The sequence below is a fragment of the Rhea americana genome, unplaced genomic scaffold (genome assembly GCF_003343005.1).
Source record: "Rhea americana isolate MKP2758 unplaced genomic scaffold, rheAme1 scaffold_152, whole genome shotgun sequence".
Lineage (NCBI taxonomy): Eukaryota > Metazoa > Chordata > Aves > Rheiformes > Rheidae > Rhea > Rhea americana.
Genome location: NW_028185617.1, coordinates 596,320 through 616,900, shown reverse-complemented (window position 1 = coordinate 616,900; position 20,581 = coordinate 596,320). Strand labels below are relative to the sequence as shown.

General features: G+C 34.2%; 1 protein-coding gene across 1 annotated transcript in view; it reads right to left on the bottom strand.

Annotated features, from left to right (window-relative positions):
• The window catches only part of CADPS2 (calcium dependent secretion activator 2), a 277,978-nt gene that overhangs the window by 61,614 nt on the left and 195,783 nt on the right, over positions 1-20,581 (bottom strand). The window contains exons 18-20 of the mRNA XM_085299698.1: positions 18,293-18,313; positions 5,384-5,487; positions 1,430-1,586 (exon numbers count right to left, since the gene is read on the bottom strand). Coding sequence (XP_085155824.1) covers positions 1,430-1,586; positions 5,384-5,487; positions 18,293-18,313 — 282 coding nt within the window. The remainder of the gene's footprint in view (positions 1-1,429; positions 1,587-5,383; positions 5,488-18,292; positions 18,314-20,581) is intronic.

The following is a 20,581-nucleotide window of genomic DNA, read 5'->3' as shown; positions in this document are numbered from 1 at the left end:
TTTTCTGTCACTAAGAATCCATGTGAGAAAAAAAATGATCAGGAATATGGCATTTCCTGTGCTGCCAAATGTCAGGGTAAGGAAACACAATTAAACATTCATGAAACTCCTAATACTCGACGTTAATGTTGTTTTGCTCTGCCCCAGACCACATCCAGTGAGTGCAGAAACAATGACTCTCTACAATCATGTTCAATATTAATTAGTGGCCCTATCCATTTGCCCTTTTTTCTCCACAAAATTAGTCATCTACGGCGTTACAGTGAATTGTACTTTTGCTAGTTGCTCCTTTTCATGATACGGTGCTATGTCTAATACGTACTATACTGAGACGACCTATATGTTTTGATAAACACTTGGCAGCTGAAGGTAACAATAATGCAATGATAAATAATATAAGTTGCAGTACGTGTAACCTTGAAAGAAAGCTCTTGAATACTATTTCCATTCTTTCAGTCATACAGTTTCCATACAGGGAGATAAAATTCTTAACAGCTATTGAATTTCCACAGAAGTGAAATGAGTTTTGCAGGAAGAGTTAAAAATGATCTGTTGTTCACAGGAAGATTTATAAGAAAATCAAAGCTTGGAATAACCTGAACCATGCAATAAGGACAGCATTTGCCTCTCCAAATAATTAAATAAACGACAGGTCATTCTCTCATTCTTTTACTTACAGAATATAAATAAGGAGTTAAAATATGACACAAATATAATTTTGTCTTTATGATGCCTTAAAGTATAGAAAAAATTATCTACCTTTAAAATAAAGTGCAATCTAATGTTTTTCTTTAAATAATATCTATTTCATTTTGTTGGGTTTCATTGAGAGTTTCCTTAATTCCATAATTAAAATCACTTTCACACAAAACATTTTAAAAGATGACTATTATAAAAAGAAAATTAGCTCTCTGACGAAAAATAAAAGCAAATAACACAGATGATACCTTAAATTCTGATCCCAATACAACAATAATAACATAATACACCAAGTAAAAGCAGCACTCTGATTAGTTGTGCGTATCTTACCCCATTAACATTAAGCCTACAGTACCTTTATGAACATAATAACTGGTCTGAAAGTTTAGAAGAGATTTGTAACTACAATTTTATTTTAGCATTATAAGTCAAACATGAAATTTTAAAAACAAATTGTGCTGCTTGTATGCATTGCTTTAAAATCTGTGAATGGTTAAGGGTTATGCCAAAATAAAGATTTAAATAGTGCAAGCATACATATAGAGAAACTGCTTAATTTCCAAGAAATGGAACACCAGTATTTATATATATGTATATATATGTATATATATCATAAACATGGGCAGTGCCACCTTTATTTGGGGATTATATTCATTAAAAACATGTTTCTAAGGTGTGGAGATAGTGAAAAATCCTATATCCCCAATAAGCAAAAACCTTAAGATCTTACTGTCATTTCTGAGTGAGTTATTCAGCAGTTGGAAAAGTGGRAAGCTGTCCCAGGAGTCCTGTGGCTGTGCCTCAAGTGCCGAATCCATATCAACAGAATAAAGAGACAAAAACTTCTCTGCATGCTCAGCCAGTAACTCTGGCCACCAAGCAAATGCCTACAAACATGCCAAAACAGAATTATTAAATGTAAGTCATAAAGCAAGGAGATGCATTGTATCTATAGCAAAACACATTTGGATATACCACTTCAGGTCTTGCCTCATTCAAGGGGATCAACAGGCCAAGGGAAAAATATGAAAATATTTTATAAAACCTTGCCTTGAAGATGTAAGAAATCACATAAAAAATTATTTTGGGAAAGGTGATATCACTGGAACAAAAATATAAAACTAAAAAYGAAACAACCTCTCTCACCAAAAGATTTGCTAAGAGTTCCTTTCTAAAAGGTGTATAAAACCCTACAACTCYTTTTGCTATACAGCAAAGAAAAGAAAGAAAGCAGGTCTCATTCATCAAAAATCATAGAATAGTAAGGTTGGAGGGGACCCTCTGGAGATCATCTAGTCCAATCCTCAGCGTAGCCCATATGGGGATTGAACCCACAACCGTGGCATTAGCAGCACCATGCTCTAACCAACTGARCTAAACCTGCCCTATTCTTCTTTTGATTTCATTCAATTCTAATGCTATCAGTAATCAGATTAATTTATTTTTAAAATACATTTTTCATAAGAATTTTKCTCCCATTTGTTAATCAGAAGGGATAGTTTTAATGTGAAATATTATTACTTTAACTCTTTTTTTAAAAAAAAAAGAAAAAATGGGGATCTTTTTTTCAATTCTTTATTTTGCTTTAAAGATGTAGACATCTCATAATGAAGGCATCCAGTTTTCCTTCTTCAAATGTTATAAATAGGTCTTTAATATTCACTAATATCTACATTGATTTCCTGTAACTTAATAGCATGTTAGAATATAGTTTTCTTCAGTTAAAACTGCTTAGGTTATCATAGTTCAAAAGAAGAAATTTGTGCAAAATCAATATGTCAAAGACAGCTCTGCATTAAAGGTTGCTTCATCTACCTTTTGTACCTTATTGAGATTTAAATCTGGGCTTTGAAGGGTAGGGATTGAAGTTGAATATTGGATCAGAGAGCAATAAGATCTTGGAGTTAAAGATGAAGGTGAAGTGAACCCAGGAAAGAAGATTAATATTACACGCTACTGAGACTGTTTTGTTCAGAGTTAATGAAAATACCTGATAGTGAGAAATACTCAAACATACTAGGTAGGAAATGAGGCCTTTGCTTTCARAATAGCCCCCTGCTTCTGAATATCTCAATTTTTGAGTTACCAACATGGGACATATAGCCTGATCTGTACAAGTGCTGAGTTCCCACAACTTCAACTAAAGTCATTCAAATCTTCACTTGCATTTCTGAAAAGCAGGACCTAGGTATGCAGAATTATGTACCCAGATCTGAAAGGCATTGAAGAAGAGAATACTTTTGAAAACTGGACCACAAACGTGTTCTTGTATCCTGGACTTTCTGATAACTGCCTACAATTCTTTTTAATACAGGGCAAATGACTGCAGCTTAAAAGGAGAAACGATGAATTGGAGAGAGCTTTTAAAGAAATGCTGAGCATCCTCTGCTATTACTGAAAGGCACTTGGTGCATTGCAATGTTAGGACTTAAGGATGCTGATTGGCATCACAGTGAAAAGGACAGATGAGGCTTCAAAAATTTAGGCAAGAGTTTGAAATGGAGTCTTTTCCATCAGTCTGGAAGAAGTTTCTCATTAGTAAATCCCATTTAAATGGGAGCTCATTAACCTTCTTACCCTAGAAAATAACTAACTGCAAAGAAATAAAGAAAGAAGAAAAGAAATGTATACAGGCAATGGCAGGTGTCCCTTCTAGGCAAACAAAACTCTTTTCAGAAAATATTACTAAAAACTCAAAACAAACAAAGCAAAAGAAAAAAAAAAGGCAAAAAAAGGTGAGAAAACAAGCACATTCTCTTTCCWTCTTCTTCCCCTTCCCAAATGACATTTAGAATCTAGACAAAAATTCTTTTGACCTTCTCAAGAATTACCCACCACTGCTGAGGGCAGCAAGTAAACAGAATAGAAAAACAAATACAACAGCTAAAGATTGTTGGTCAGTCATTATGGAGTACATGAAAACAGGCTAAAGGCAATTAGCAGTTGGTGACATACATTTTAAGACAATAAAAACATTGACCTGATTAAAGAAAGACTAAAGTTCTCAGATTATCGAAAGACACACAAATGTGGCAATACAAAACTAGAAATCATCAGAACAATTTATGCCGCATATTGAATGCACAGTTCCATGCTATAAATACTGAAAAATAATGTTTAGTTGATCATGAATCACATACCTCTCTTCCCTGTGGGAATTCCAGAAATTTGGAAGTGTAATAAATTAAAAAAAAAGAAAAAAACTAGTATTAAAAATGTGATGTTACTATTTTAGAGACTAATGATCCTTTTCTTCAAGGATAAAACACTGAACATTTAATAAATCATGATGTAAGCTCACCACAATTAATCTTCAGTTTTGAGTAGGAGAACGTATAATCTGTATGATTTTTTTTCACATATATATTTCAATATCAAAAGTCTGCATGTTTTATAAATTTCATTAAAATTGAACATTTATTACATGAATCATAGAAGGGGGAAATCATTTTAACATTAGTCTTTTCAGACTGTCTTAGGTTGGAAATTCTTACTGAATTGATTTTCCTTGAAATAAACAAAATATATTTACCCTTCTGAAATATATCATAYCTGTGGCTGCAAATAAGTAGTGCAGAAAGTAATCTATGAACATGATGTTTACCATACAGTATCATTTGATCAGTTTTCTCTATATTTTTACCAGAGAAGCCAAATAGTCTTACATAAATGTAGTTTCTCAAAAGACAAAGAAAAACTATATATACATTTTATTAAGTCGTCATTACAGAGTAACACAGTGGCAACAGTAGTGTAGAATGGGACCTCAAGGGAATTCATTTCAAATCATGGAAACAGCTGTTTCTTCAGTATAAGATAAAATATCTATAACAAGTTCACACATGGCAGATGTAAGCTAAAAACTAGATTCTATAGTGTGATATAAAACCAGATGTTTTGAATGATCATATTTATAACTATATATACTAAATCATGTTTATCCCTTTGCATATTTTCCTCAAAAATATTTATTGATTTTTTGGTGAACATTTTAAAAACAATCTCCTGAACCTTAGAAAACTACATTTATTAAGTAAATGTTAATAACTTATATAATCACATGTACCTGGTCAAGTTTATTTTTCTAATACCTTGCTATAAAAAGTGCTATAATTCTAAATATTCTAAATATTATGGTTTCTGTATCACAAAGCAAAAGACTTGAGAGTAAGAAACTTGAAATTGCTCTATTTTATCCATTCTACTTTATAATGACATTTTAAAGCAGTACTTTTCCAGTTAAAGGGAAAGTAATGTGAATGTGATTATTTTATCCATCATTTTTATGTTAAACTCAAGATCCATACATTGGAAACTAACATTCAGGTATGTTTTGTTCCTACTTTGAACGAGAAGTGAAAAATTAGAAGGAATAACAGTATAAGGTTATGAATGTTTTCCATACCATTTCACCACCTCCAGCACAGAGATCCCTTCTCTATTTTATGCTCTTCAATTTTCATTTCTAAACCTACGGTTCATTCAAGTGAATTCAAGTACAGTTTTATTTCACTTCACTTTTCATAAGCTTCAAGTCTTTTATTCCTCTGTAAATGTGAACTGCCTTAAACATATGTCAGAAAGTAAAGCTAAAATGTTTCTTGACAGAATTGCTTCACATCAGGGGAGGAAAAAAAACATAAGAACAAACCATTCTCTATGGCAAATGCAGTTACAGCCTCACCTCTGAATGATGTTCTTCATTTTGCTGCAATACTTCGATGCAGAGTTCTGCCAGGTGAAGAACCTCTTCCAGTTTTCTAGCAGGTGTTGCCTGGTTCATGGTCTCTATGTGACATAGCATACAAAATTGTGTTAAAGAGAAATAAACTCAAAATTAGTACGAGAAAATGATGTGAGAAAGGAATGGGAACAGGACAAAGTTATAATTTTCTGTATAAACAATTCCACCTGCTAAGGACAATCATACAATACACATAAATGTAGCTGGATGCCTAGATCACTAGAAACAGAAAATTTTTAAATCACAAAAGAATCACTGATCACTATAAACATTTTCCAATTTAATATGTGAGAACTAACAGGTGCATCAATGTATTAGATGCTCAACTTCTGCAACAAGCAAGTTCTTATTCTCTTCAAGGTCAGAGACTCAAAGACAGCAGACACTAGAGACTTTTTTTATTATTGTACATTCAATACAATGCCATTCTCACTAGATGAGTCACTACATCAGCAAGATTCATGCATTTTGCAGCAGTTACAATTCCAAACATGTTTTATCCAAATAAGACCTGAAATTTTAGGTGGATATAAAATAAGAAGAGATACAATAGTTGTTCAGATAACTGATTTCCTTACCCCTCTCCCTGCTCTTCAATAGTAAGATTGAATGTAATGGTTCTTTTCAGTACACAGTGAAAAGCAGCATTATGAAATAAAGATGTTATAGCAAAATYGACACAAATGTACTAAAAACTCCACATAAAAGAAAGCAGGCACAAATGAAATGAGGATCAGTCATTCTATAGAATGGACTTCAAAAGAGGGCAAACAACAAAGGTAAAATAAATGTAACTAAAACTCTTACAGGGCAATTAAACTCAGTTTAGTTTTAAATTAAGAAATATATATAGGACTATATCCCAGGAGTTTTCATGGGAAAGAGCAGAGAATACCTGAATTTTTTTCCACACGAATTTTAATCAGAAAATTAAATATATTTGTCTAATTATGTTATTTTTATCACTTGGAATAACATCAGTATAGCTATATGAACTTGTCCATTTAACGAGGTTTTTGTCCCACAGCCTAAACTCTGGGATGGAAATGATGTGCATATATGGTTCAATATAACCCCATATAAAGTATTTTTATTTTAAGTTTGGGTAACAGATTTAACAGTTTGCAGAGGACTTCTAAAGCTGATAGTACAAAGTGAGTGTCAACCTCAGAAGGAGTGTCTCCTCTTTTTCTGTGCATATTGGTAGATTACGTGAATAGTGAATTACAGGAATGCACATCATATGCAGAAAACTCTGCTGATATTTCCTTCCCATTTGATACATTCATCATGACATAGAACATTACAGGATTAATTTAAAMACTTATGTAATCTTCTTGGTGTTAGCAAAAATATCAAACTGCATAGACTAAATATTTTTAAACACTTAACATTTCTGACAAGTCAAAACAACTTTTCAAACAACTTAAAGCAGTTGACATTATCCAGTTCTTTAAGACTAACACACCGATGCACAGTAGCTTGAAAAAAAAATACGACTTTAATGCAATTTTTGAAGGAACATTGCATTAGAACTCCAGTAAACAAATACTAAAAGGTGACAAAGAAAATGCATTATCTTCATGCAAAAAACCAAAGCAGGCAAATTCGTTACTGAAGCAACCAATTTTCAAAGCAAAGAGATTTTCGAAGTTCATTGAAACACACCACATAACCAGACATATCCAACATATCCAAGCAATATGATTGCTAAGAACATAATCTAATCAAAGTAAGAGTTACTGTATGAACATGGACTAAACACAAAACACATACTAGGACACAAGATGACACTCACCATGTCAGAATCACGATTATCTACACTGTACTGAATTCGCAAATTTGATATTTTAGAACATTTTGTGTGAATATAAGCACAACTATATTGATGTCTAGGGTTAATGGAGGATAGAAAGGATTTGCCCCACTCCTCCTATTTAGGTTATACTATAACGACTACTATTGGATTCAGACTTATGCTTTCTRCGTTTACCCGTTATTGAAACTGGTGTTTCCTCTGGTTGTCAGGGTCTTCCTCTTCCTGAACACACAGCAAACATTATTCATAGAGCTAGGAGGTATCCATTTATACTAATGAATCTTACGAAGAAACCAATGATATTAATAGGGAATATGACTGGTACATCTGTTTTCAGCATAAACAACTCATTTTTTTACAAATTCAGCCTGCTTTTTGTAGATCTTGGTAATAAGAAGGTAAAAAAAAATTGCATTCATAATCGTATTAATTCCTAATGAACTTTGAATAAGCCATAATCTTTTCAAAAATTAAATTCTACAAGGGCTCTTCTAAATTAATGGAAAGTAATTCTATTTATTATTCTGACTTCTAGTTCTTTTTGTAGCAGTGAAACCTGAAAATAAGCTCACTTACTCTATGCCTGGAAAAAATTCAAGATATAGCCTAAGAATGGGTATCAACAGACATCATTATTTGTAGCGAGAGCAGGATAAAGACCACAGATTTACTAGTTGACTGTAAGATTATCCAGAACCACCACTGTGATGAGGTCATGAGGAAGAGAAACTTGGTCTCAGGGAGGTATTAATTCCATTGAATAAGGTACTTGAGAAACCTCATATAGTTCTGGTCATCTGTGTTGAAGTGACAATTTAAAACAGAAATGGCATTGCAAGAGAAAGCAGGAATGGACAGTCTTTATGGTCAGGTCAATACTGGTATAAAAATAAATCATTCAGGAATAAGTTACTTAGATCATAAATTGCAAGGATTCCCTTTATTACAGGACTTAGGTTTCTTGTCCTTTTCCTCCTCTACGTACTAATTTCTAAACATAAGTAAGTTTCCTGTAAAGATGAGTGTGGCAAGTTTCTAAATGGCTTAAAAATGATTAAAATGTGGTAGAGATAGGACTCAGTGATTTCTAGTCTAATATTTCCATGAAATTCCCCATGCTACTATTCACTGAAAACATGTAAATTATTCTTGATGCTTCATATAGCTTTCAATACTATTAAAAAAAAWAATTATTTTTCTACCAGGTTACTGATTAGAAAATGCAGCAAATAACTGGAATCCTTCTGGCTCCTTCAACAAGTCACACTAACTTTGTTGTCGCTCCCTCATTTGAGGAATACATAAATACATGCAATTTCATTTGGATGTTGCATGTTTCTCTGAAGCTTAAGCTTCATTTAAAGCAAATTCTTTTTGCCCCTGTAAGTTAGCATACCTGTGAGCTTTCTCTCTCTATAACTAATGATCTTTCTTTTTCCAAAATTTACCAACTATGTTTATCGAAGGTACCCATCAGTTACATGGGTGTATAAACAGGAGCCATATAGTCATGCAAGAGGAAAAAAGCTAAATATTAACTTTTTTTTCTACCAAGTAAGTGGTACATTTGAAATATGAGTACTGATAAACTGTTAGCTGGAAGCTTTGGTACCCAAAACATCTGAAGGAAATACTGTGCCTGTCTTTATAAGCACTGTTAAAAAAGATTACAGGAATGGAAATCAGTGTTGTCACTTTTCATTATGTTCAAAGTCTTTCTGCCCACAATTACTAAAGGTTGTTAAGATGTGTTTACAGTGCTCAAACTAACAAGTTGCTGCAGCATTTGAGTCAGTAAATAAGCTGCTTGACATCTTTTAGCAAATAAATAGAAAAAGCTATCAATCATCTGTTCTCAGTTTCCCATTCTGTCTAAATAAAAAAGGCAAGACAGGCTTTGTAAATAATGGTTGCTTTCTCAAGTATGCATTATCGATGAGTCACACAGGTACCAAGCAAATGTTGTTAACTGAGCTAAGTTAACTGACTAAAAAGCCATTGAAATGAAAAGGTGACTGCTTCATGGACCAAGGGAGTTTTAGGCCAGAAGGGACAGTCAGACCACCTAGTATGACCTCCTGTGTTTCACAGGTCACACTATTTCTCCCTGTTCCCTCTTAATATTAAGATCAGCTGCATCAGTCTTGCTTTCCAGAAAAGAGTTTATCACTGAATTGAAGAYAAATGTAAAATTCACTTTGTCCCCACCAACATGCAAGCACCATCACTGTTAAGTGCATCACACGTGTATGTTTAATTTCTAATTAGCATTTGCTTTGTTTTAGCTTCTAGCAATTTGGTCTTGCTATATCTTTCTTTGCCAAGGGAGGAACACTTCATTTCCTGTTTATTTTTCATCTGGAAAGATATTCTGCACTCTGAAATAAGTCACTTCTCAATTACCTTTAAGGAGCTAAACCAATTGAAGTTTTCAACTACGTGCTTTATCCAGTCATCTGCTTTCTCTTGCCATGAAATACAGATATATATATATATATATATATATATATATATATATAAGCTCTTAAATCTATCCATTTTCAAACTTTTTTTTAAAAACATCAACTACAGTATGACCTAATGCTCAAGTAATTACCTATGCCAGGATGCTTTCACCATCTCTCTACTCACACTGCCCTGTTCAGTTACAACACTCTAGGAGCTTTTGATCATCTGCTGCTCTGCTTTTACCCCAAATTCATTTCAAAACAAATGCCTCCCAGGTATAACCGGATATTTTGTAAGCATGTCCTGGCTTCCTTTTTTATAGTAGTATTATTACTTTACAGTGTTCAACTTTGCATTTGTTATAATAAAACATATCAAGCTTGAAAGAGTTGATGTTACCAAGCAACCTAGATCACTCCAACTGCTTTACTATCATTTCTTTCCACAGGTCTTTGCATTCTCTGGTCATCTTTAAGAAGATTTTGTATCGACTCCCAGCTGATGATGGAAACGTGAGAGAGCATTGGGTATAATACAATTCCCTGAAAATCCCCTCTAGAAATCTGCTGATTTAATGGCAATTACTGATTGATGCCTGCTTTCTGAGGTCTCTCAATTAACCCATTCTTAATTCTTTTCAAACCTAATTTACTGATGTTGCACAGTGCTATTGTTTTTTAAAGCACTGTTATACAGTAGTATATCATATGCTTTATGAAACTCCAGTACAGCTTTGTTTTGTATTTCCAAGTGTTCCTACTTAGCCTTCAAGCTAAGTACAGCTCATGGCACACACCCAGCCCTAACGGCTGAGCTGTATCTTTTGAGGGTGGGGAAGGAAGTGAGTGAGGAAATAATATGTCTTCCCAGGATATGCAGCACCACTTTGACGTGAGATCAGTAACACGCAGAAATGGGGATAGGGAAAAGGCACACTAGTAGTGGTATCCTCTACCCAATGGCTAGTCCCAGGAACCCACTGATTAAAGAGGCCATCCTTCTCCTCAGGCGTGAGTAGTATGCAGCGGGGAGGTGACCTGCCTCCAGCCTGCCATAGGCTTCCCACTGTTGCACAGCAAATATTGCTTACTGGTTTTCCCTATCCAGTATTTCACCCTTCCTCCTCTCCTTCAAACAAACATATCCAGACCAAGACACTCATCAGAGACAGACCTTCACCATGCCAGATGGTCTCACAGGCAGGGATGCTGAGAAAATGGTAGRTAGTCATGTAACATTTGAAAACAGCTCCTCCCTTCCATCACTGCTTCTGTCTGTGGCCAAGAAAGCTGAAAGAGACCCCAGATTTGCAGCCCCAATGGGCCTATGGTATCTCCAGATCCAGATAGGGCTGGAGACGTCTATGGTGATCTTGCAGTTTAACATTCACTCCAGCTCATCTTGTGCCAAATTGCAACAGAACATCTGTTTGCATTTTGACTCTATGTATAACAATTTGTGTTTTTCTAAAAATTTTCTTCTGTACTGTTGCACTGGCCACTGGCAGCACAGAGCTGTTGCGCTACCATGAGTTCTTCCCAGCATTCAAGCCTGGAGAAAGTGCAAGTTGTCTACAAATGGAGATGTCTGACTGTCAATGAATTCCTCTCTGTGCATGTGCCAAGATCAGACCCCCAGGAAGGCAAATGAAGCAATGACTGCTGGCTGCCAAGCTCCTTATGGGTCACACKACCCACACAGTAGGGCACAGCCTGAAGAAGCTTCAGAGTTTCTGATGCAACTTTGCCTGCTGGGATATTGTGCAGAGGGCCATAAATCTTACACAGTTCTTTCAAAATCTGATTGTGGCACATGGAGCCTGAATGAACCATCCTTTACTCTTTACTGGGTTTCTTGATAAGGCATCTAACTGGTTCACTCTGAACCGAAGCCTGGCAGTAGATTCACATTCATGCTCCCCAAGGCTGGGGAGCCTTTGGACTAAAATAGGCTATAATATAATTTGAGAATACAGATATAACATAATTTGAGCTGTTTCAAGCCAGCTCTGGTCCAGTAGAGCCCAATAACTTGTACTTTGTGACATGCAAAACCAGCAATACAGCTTCCAGACTTGTACCAAAAGCAATACAAATGCCAATAAACTACAGCTAATATATTCACTAGACCTGAGCTGACTCTTCAGAGTTAATCCACAACTGGGATAATCCACTCACATATAATTTAGATTTGACTGTGGTGGATTTCCTTGTAAATTCTCATAGAATTAATTTCTGCAATGAAAAAGTAAGGAGTGGGCATCTGGGAGGACATGGTTTTTTTGTTTGKTTTTTTTTTTCTGATTAAAAAAAGTCTATCCTTATAGAAATAATGAAATTTAGCTTTGTGAAGTTGAAATCAGGCTTCCTATAATTACCTTTTAAAAATTAAATAGGATTTTCAATTCTAGTGGGAAAAAGTTTTTAAAAAGTTATTTACCATTATCTCCCATGTAAGGAGAGATTAYGGGATTTGTGGAAACTTAGAGAGATCTTCTTATAACCTATCTCTTTTTATAAAGTGGATCACACTACAATGTTGCCTTTTTTTTCAATTTTTTATAGTTTCAATGGATATAACTTCATGGGACAATCACACAAATTATTTTTCAAAAAGGAATTTATTGGATCTTCTGAAGCTGGAGAAAGTTTTGAAACATGAAAAGATAAAAGCAGAAGACAGAAAAAAGATAAAAGCAGAAGACAGAATTCAAAAACCTCAATTTTAAATTAGTGATCAATGGAACCTAATTTATGATTCTATGTACACTGGTTTTGACAACACGGATGCTATCATTCTGTATTTTCTTCCTTTCTGGTACTTCTAATTTCTCTTCAAAARGGAAAAGTTTGCAGCACTTCTTCCTGTGGGACAAAACTCTGATGCAAAAAGCAAGACAAAGTGAAGAGCTCCTTTAATGAATAATTGACATCYTAGAATTATGGGGAAATTGGCATTTGAAAGTGCAGATTGCATAGCAGATATTTTTAATAAATCTAATAATTATAAGAGTCTAAATTTTAGGAATTTAACTAAGTGTCAAGAATAGCAAATTTATTGTTTGCAGGTAAAGAGAAGGAAAGTGTGAGGGAAAAGCTGTCAACTATAAACTTTAAAATAGATTTTGAAGAAATGACTAATTGAAGTCATAATATGAACAGAAAAGAGAAAAAAAGTGTAACATAGATTTGTAAACAKAAGTTGCAATAGACTTGCCCAGCAGCCTTTTTAATAGGATATTTCCTTAGAAAAGAAATTCAGTGGATCTCATGTATCCTTACTAGCAGATCTCATCTCACCTTACTAAAGCATTTCATACTGTGCCCCATGGGAAAACTAAGCTGAAGAAAATGAGGATTAAAAAAGAAACTATGTGTTTGATAAAGAAGCTGTCCCAAGAGAAAGACAAAGGATAGTGCTGAAAAAGACTCAGGGCAGAGAAAGGTTTCCTGTGCAGTTTCTCAGGGATTCCTCTTAGGGTAGAGCTTCTTTAGTACTCTYATCAATAACCTCAGAATAAGTATTAGGAGTGCATTTGATGACAATGTTGTAAAACATTGGTAGTAGTCAGCAGGATCAGAAAACAGTAACAGAAGAATGAGATAATCCTGAATAATAGGGAACAAAAATGAAATGAATTTAATGCTTTAAATTGGAGGGCAATGCATCTGGCAAATAAACARCAATAAACATTTGCTATAAAACTTGGAACTCATCATCTGGAAAAATCAAAGCTATGAATATTGGGTTGGATTAACTTTTCACAGAACAGCTGTGAGACACAAATACGATACAGACATGAAAAGACAAGCATTCCTTGAGTGTATTAGATAAAGTATTTCCAGTATAGAYTGGGAACTATTAATGCTACTGCAAGGTGGCATGTCATGGAGGTGACTTTGTACAGTTCTAGCCACCAATGTTTGAGAAGGCTGAGCATAACCTTTAACAGATAATGGTKATATCTTAAGATGATAACAGGGAAGAGAAGAGGAGACTAAGACTCTGAAAGGGGATAATAAAATCTTACTAAAAAATAGGTTGCATAAGAAAATAAAGATACATCATAAGGCTAGGAGCGAATTGAAATGATGAAATGCTGGTGAAGGAGGGAGTTACATAACATAGACAAGGTTAGTGTGCGAACAAATAGGTACCAAATTATGTTTAAGGTGACTCATAACCTACAGAGCAAGCAGGACTTGAACCAGCTTTTACATGAGTGAAGTGTGTGGTAAGTGTGGGCAGAAAAAGGGAATTGCAGTGGAACTAACACAGGATGACTTAGCTCAGCTGTGCAGGGGGCTGTGGGTAAGTTTACCAAAGAGGTAGCAGGATGAGATACTCGGAAAAGCAGACTAGTGGATCTAGCAACCCAAGGGCTCTTTTCCAGATCTCTGCTCCAAAACTGACAGCAGGGATATTTGCTTGCATTCCTCTRTTTCCATTTAGTTGCACAACAAACAGAGACCATCAAGGTGTTACTAGCTGTGCTCAGTCATTTTTGTTTGTTCAGCGAAATGAACATGCATGGAGAGCTTTAATCAAGTCCTCTCCAGGTACAATGACTCTCTGCACTTGCCTTCTCAATTTCAATAATGTTTGTAGTGTTCTTCTTTTTAAGTCGGATAGATCCTTCTGAGCCTTGAGGGCATTTACATACTACCCTTCCTTTAGAAACTTGTAAGTAATGAGTATGTAAACGATCAACGTCCTTTTAGAAAAAGCAAATGTTGAGCTGCTCCTGACCCTCTGTTGTACGGAGTTAACAGTTATTCAGCCTCTGGCAGTCTGTCTGATAGAAATAAATATTGGAATCACAACTGTGATCTGTCTTTGAGCAACTGTACACTACACAGCAACTATTTGCTTTGATTTTATTCTAACTTATTCTTTTTTTATTAAATATGATTGACAGAAGAAACCCAGTACATTCAGTTGCAKCACACTTTTAAAAATAATCAATTAAAAGACAATTACCTAATAATTAAGATCTTCAYAATCTGTCCATTGCCTCAGAAAAGAACATCTATGACAGACACTTCCCTGTTTACTTCTCAGACACTTACCACTTTAATCCTTAGCCCAGCCCCTGTTTTACTCCATAGGAAGGTAATGCCCTAGTGCTGAAAAATGTTTTCACATATAAGGATCTATCACTTTTTGGAGGCAATGCTGGCAGCACTAGCAGAGTGCAAGAAGTCCATTACTCCTCACCTATTTTGATTTTAAACAATGTTATATGGGGAAAAGCATTAATTTCTGGGAATTAATAAATAAGGTGTTTTATTACTCTATGTGTTARTGGTGTGTATAAATATATGAATAAAAATATGAATTTTGTGTAAGTAAGGTCATTTTTCTGATAGGGAGAAAASAGCTGAGGGAGGCATAAAGATTTCCACAGGAAATTCCCTGGAAGCTATACAATAAACCTCTGAGGAATGTCATTTGCCTCTGGCCTCAGCATCTACTGGTCAAGTTATATTCAGCAGTATCTGTAGGGAGAGTAACTCAAATTACAAACTGAGTAGGATAAGAAAATATGACACATACAAAATGATCGAAAAAACACTTTAAGGTAGTGAAGTCTCAAAAGTAGCATATGCTGAAATGAAAATGGTTTCTACTTAAAAGGAGATTTGCACATATTGATACCATTATCATCTCCTTGACAAATTATAAACCCTTGTTGCAAACTACAGGGGCATTATATGAGGGTTCTTAGACATAGTTCAAAAATTATAATAGCAGGTTTGCTGCTGTTMTCCCCATAATGGCAATTATACTGACTGAACAGATTAGCTATTCTATGAGAATTTCAGCAGTACACGCTGTAAGGAATGACATGCTGAACCTTGTATAATTGTCATTGCAAATGTAATTTTTACTGAAAAAACCYGTTTTATGTTTATAATAGTACAACAACATGGGAGTGCTAAATAAAATGTCATCCTGCCTGCAAACAAATCCTGTTGATGCAAGTGCTGCTTATGCACGGTGTCTGCCATTAAGAAAGTACCCACCATCTTCTGGGAAAGCATTGCGAGTCTTGTTCAGTTGAGACTGTGAAAATGAGAGCACTTGGGGGACAGACCTGGGAACCTGGCAACCACACTGCTGAGAAAAGATTCTCAYAACAAAAAGAATTTGCATGTTCACCTCTGTATTACCTAACAAGGACGCTCCTGCAATTCAAGATTCTCTATACAGTATCTAGTGCTCAAGTTAAAAGGTAAATAATAATTATAAAGAAATATTTGTTCTCCTTATTTTCTACCATAACACAGTATTAGGGCTAAGTCTATTTGTTAAGTTCCTAATGAGATTAGTAGGAATTTTGCTAGTGGCTCCAATAGGAGTAGGATTTGGCCCTGTTAGCCAGCCAAAAATACGAATGATACCCAAGATCCAATTTTATTAGGATTCCTTTCAGTTCCTTCCTCAGTTGTGTCAGATAAGTGGGATCAATGGGACTCTGTTCTCCATGGAACAGAGAATATTTATTGTTTTTAGTAAGATACATTTTTTTCTGAGTTGTCTGATTAATTTATAGCTACATTTCTAGTCAGAGGGGAACTTTAATTAAGGAATTAAATTATAAATACAAACTGTAAACCTCCAGCTCACCTAACAGTGAATTTCCATTCACTCACTGTATGTGATGATAGGCTTTCCTCTCACTGATTCTGTAATATAGTAATTTGCCAGGTCACTTAAAGGACAGCTTTGTTACTCTTATATCTTAAGAACATGGAAATAATTTCTTTCAAAGCATGCAAAAACTACATGTAAAACTCCTTATTTTTGTTATCTTTTATTTCTTTTTATTATTTCTTTTAGGCTTGTAACTATACTTTATGTCATATGTGCTTAGTGGTTTACATTTCTAATATAATGAGCTTGAGAAATAATGAGAATAGCAAGCGTATRTGGCACAAAGAAGATCTATACTTCAGGTGATGTACATTATATRAATGTGTACAACTGAGGTTTTGAATACAAAGATAATAGGATAAGATCTCTAAATTGAGTTTCCWCATTTCTCATTTAACTGCAAACTTTTTCAAAATTACTCTTTTGAACATAGAGATATCTTCTTCAATAACTATATGATTATAAAAATACTATGTAGAATATCTGTGCTTTCTCACTTTAGGTATCTAACTTGGTAGGGAAACTTGGCATTTGTATTTGACAGAGTGAGATAGGTCCTTTCACAGAGCCATTCACTAAGGAGCCTCRAAACTCTCTGAGTCACCTGTTTAAATAACTTCTCTCCATTGGGAGATTACCTGGTTAAATCAGACATCTAAAGTTGGCACTATCATGTTTGCTCAGGTGAACTAATATTAAATAAATTGCGGCATATGTGCCCATACCAATGGATTGTTTTCTCTCTTTTTTAACAATTCAAAAAGAGCTGTCATATTTCCCGAGCATTTGAAGTGTTCAAGTGAAAATCACAGGAAGTTTTGGGAGCCAAGAGAATTTTACTTTTACATTTTTGAATCCTCATTTATGAAAACTAGGTTAAAAAAGCCCACATAATTCTACTAATAATAATAATTTATGCTTGTTTATGGGCAAAAAAAGTTTTTCCTCCTACAGAGAAGGGAGAACTTAGAAGTAGACCATCCTTCTCACTTCAACTCCATCTTTGGCAAGGAGCTCCACTGTGAATTACCTTCATGAAATCTTTAAAATATTCACCTCAGCCTTCTTTCAAGATGAAAAATAATTTTATTCGAAGAATATTATTGTCTCAGTGTCCCCTCCTATAACTACTGTTGGTATAATTTGTGGGAACCCCACAAAGCACCTACAGGCTTCTACAGTGTCTGTGTGTACATGCCATTAAAAAGCTACAACAAAGTGGTGTGTCCATCTGTCTAAAAGCACAGGCATGCATAGCCCCTTCTACTTTCATACAGTAGAATATTATTCAATCACAAATACTACTTCTGCAATGCTCTTTTTGTGATCACTCTGTCAATTATTTGGATATAAGCACTTAAGCCTCAGCACTACTGAAGAATATATGACATAGCAGCTTTGTAARATTAGGAACACAAACAAATACCATGCTCCCAAATCTCAGCTGTGACTAGAAAAATAAACATAACACAAAGGCACATCAGAGAGATGTAAAACCAGTTTTACAAAATTCTTCTGTCAAGATTTTCATCAATAAATCTAGCAGTTCCATTAAGAAACAGATACATTTTTTTGCTGATTACTGTGAAGTTAACTGTCTGTAAATACAGAATTTGTTTTTGTATTTGAAATCTAAACTTTTCTGCACCACTCTGCTACACTTCTTTTAAAGAAATCATAATTGCATCACAATCCAAAATATATTAGATATTGAAATTATACAAATTATTAATRCATATGCACATCATACTTATGTATCAACATAAATGGACAATGCATAGGCTACACTATATCAAAATTAATTATCAYGTTTGCCTATGTTCTGGTCAATATTTTCATATTGTTGAAATCAACAAAAATAATAAAACAATGGACACAACACACGATCTGTAATACATGCAGACATGCACACAAATAGTAATCACCTGAGTCCTTCTCTGCCGTAGCTAAATGTAAAACAAAAAAAGAAGAAAATGATTATTGTAGAAATGTAAGATGGTTATTTTAATTTTATCAGAGTAGAATACATACATAACAAATATGGAGCTTCAGTGCTTAATCTCCTTAAAATCGTGAGTATGCAAGTGAGAGTCCTGACAGCCAGCTCATCCAGCTGATGGGTTTTGTCAGCTGAGGGGATAATGGTGTGTGTTTTTATGTAGCATTTATATAGACAATATTTTGGATAACAGTTTATATATGTATATATTCACTGGCTGAGTTTGTATCCATATTATGCCTGGGAATTTAGGGACATAAATGATAGTAAAATAATAGTAGTAGTAAAAGAGTAAGAATATAAAAATATAAGAATATTATTTTGTTAGGACTATCTTTCCAGCTCTACTTTGTACATAGTTATTATTGTTTTATAGCTGATATTGTCACATAGTAGATTCATTTGACTGACTAATAGACCTTTGAGTACTTCTCTAGTCAACAAAGAATAGGACAAGAATCCTRATACCATATGGCAACTACATTTGAGGACATCGGACATGTTTTAAATATAATGGTTATATGCTTTCTGTATGCTGTGTGAGGAGTAAGCAAGTAATGTAAAGATTAATGTTAATTACTTGCAAGCGAAGAACATCATTTTGGTGCATGGAACAGTAAAATATTCTCACGCATCTAAAGGAACAGAACAGAAGCTGTTGCTGAAAGCTTGTAATATTTTTTCTGTATTGGTAAATATATAGGATATCTAAAAATGAACTCAGTATTGAAAGAGAAGAATATAGGTCTCCTTGCTACTAAAAACCAACATGCTTAATTTTTTGGTGTTATAATGCTGGGACCCCTCATTTTCAAACAGTATTTTACTCTCAAAAAGTACTCTACCTATTTCTCCTTGAGGTACTATATTCACGTATGTCAGTTAACTGGCTGTTGCACTTTGGGCTATTACATTAGTGTAAATGCACATAGAGAAATCTAGTTGTGTATCAACCAAAACACAATACATCCACAAAGAAATTCACATCAGTAAAAATATGCCATAGCACAGACTTCAGTTTTATGTGTGGTTCCAGCTTACTTCAGTGCTAACAATACAGATATTTTAAAATGCAGAATATGGTACTCTGTTACAGTTGAACTGCCACAACTCTCTAGGATACAATTAAATATCTTGGGCAAAGACATATACACTTCATTGTAAAAAACTTTTTCACAATTCAATTTACTGTCAATGAATTTAGATATCTTTTGCATGCTTTAGTCATCTTTTTAAAAGGTTAGTAATTTTAAAGTGATTATTTCAACAAGGTTGTTAAAAGACTAAATACTGAACAACAAAAWATCCCTTTTACGAACACAAAAAGACAAAATCTAAGGGAAACGGTACTTTTGCTTTTTCATTTTCCAGAATAGATTTAATATTCATTCTCCTTTCTTTAACACAACATGATATCATAATTAATTAAGATAAACTGGTTACTGAGATGGTTTCATGTTGTTACTCCCATGATATAATACTGGTTGCTATAGTGATGAGATGGGTTTTTTGTTAATCATTTGTGAGATTGGTTAACTCATGTTTTTCAGAGAGTTTGAGCAGAAATGGAAAAAGGAAAAAGTTGGCTTTATAATACCACTAAATACATGAGCCCTCCTCATTTTGCTGATTAACTCTATTTACTTCTACAGTATTACTAGAAATACACACTACAAAAAAGATATTATGCATAAACATGGTTTTTTAAGGTCATCATTAATTTCTTTTCTTGTTAATCCATTCTTCCCCTAAAAAAATATAAATATGAACTTTTTTTTTCTATTTCTGCATATATCTGTAAAGTTATATCTCAAGCTTTCTGTGTTTTATGGATAATTACAGATGTGTCTTAGAAAGTTATTTCACTGTTATGACTTCTTTTTTGTTCTACATAAGGTTTGCAAGTACTGAAATAACAGTATGTACCCTAAACCTGTTTTATTTTTTTTGAACATAATCTCAGTTAGCTTTTCTGTATATGTTCTAGAACACGCACAATTTCCAGAAAAAGTGCTGATTACAATCAGATCTAATATTTTACTTTGTTAATGTATTCAATAAATTAGAACATAATCATGGTTTTAATAATCAAATTATCTTTATACCTCTGAAAACACAGTAACAAAAATAAACTACACTTATCTATCTGTCTGCCTTATATCAGAAAGGCATGTGTACCCCGAGTTTTCAAGGTCCAAGGTACTGTTACTGCTGA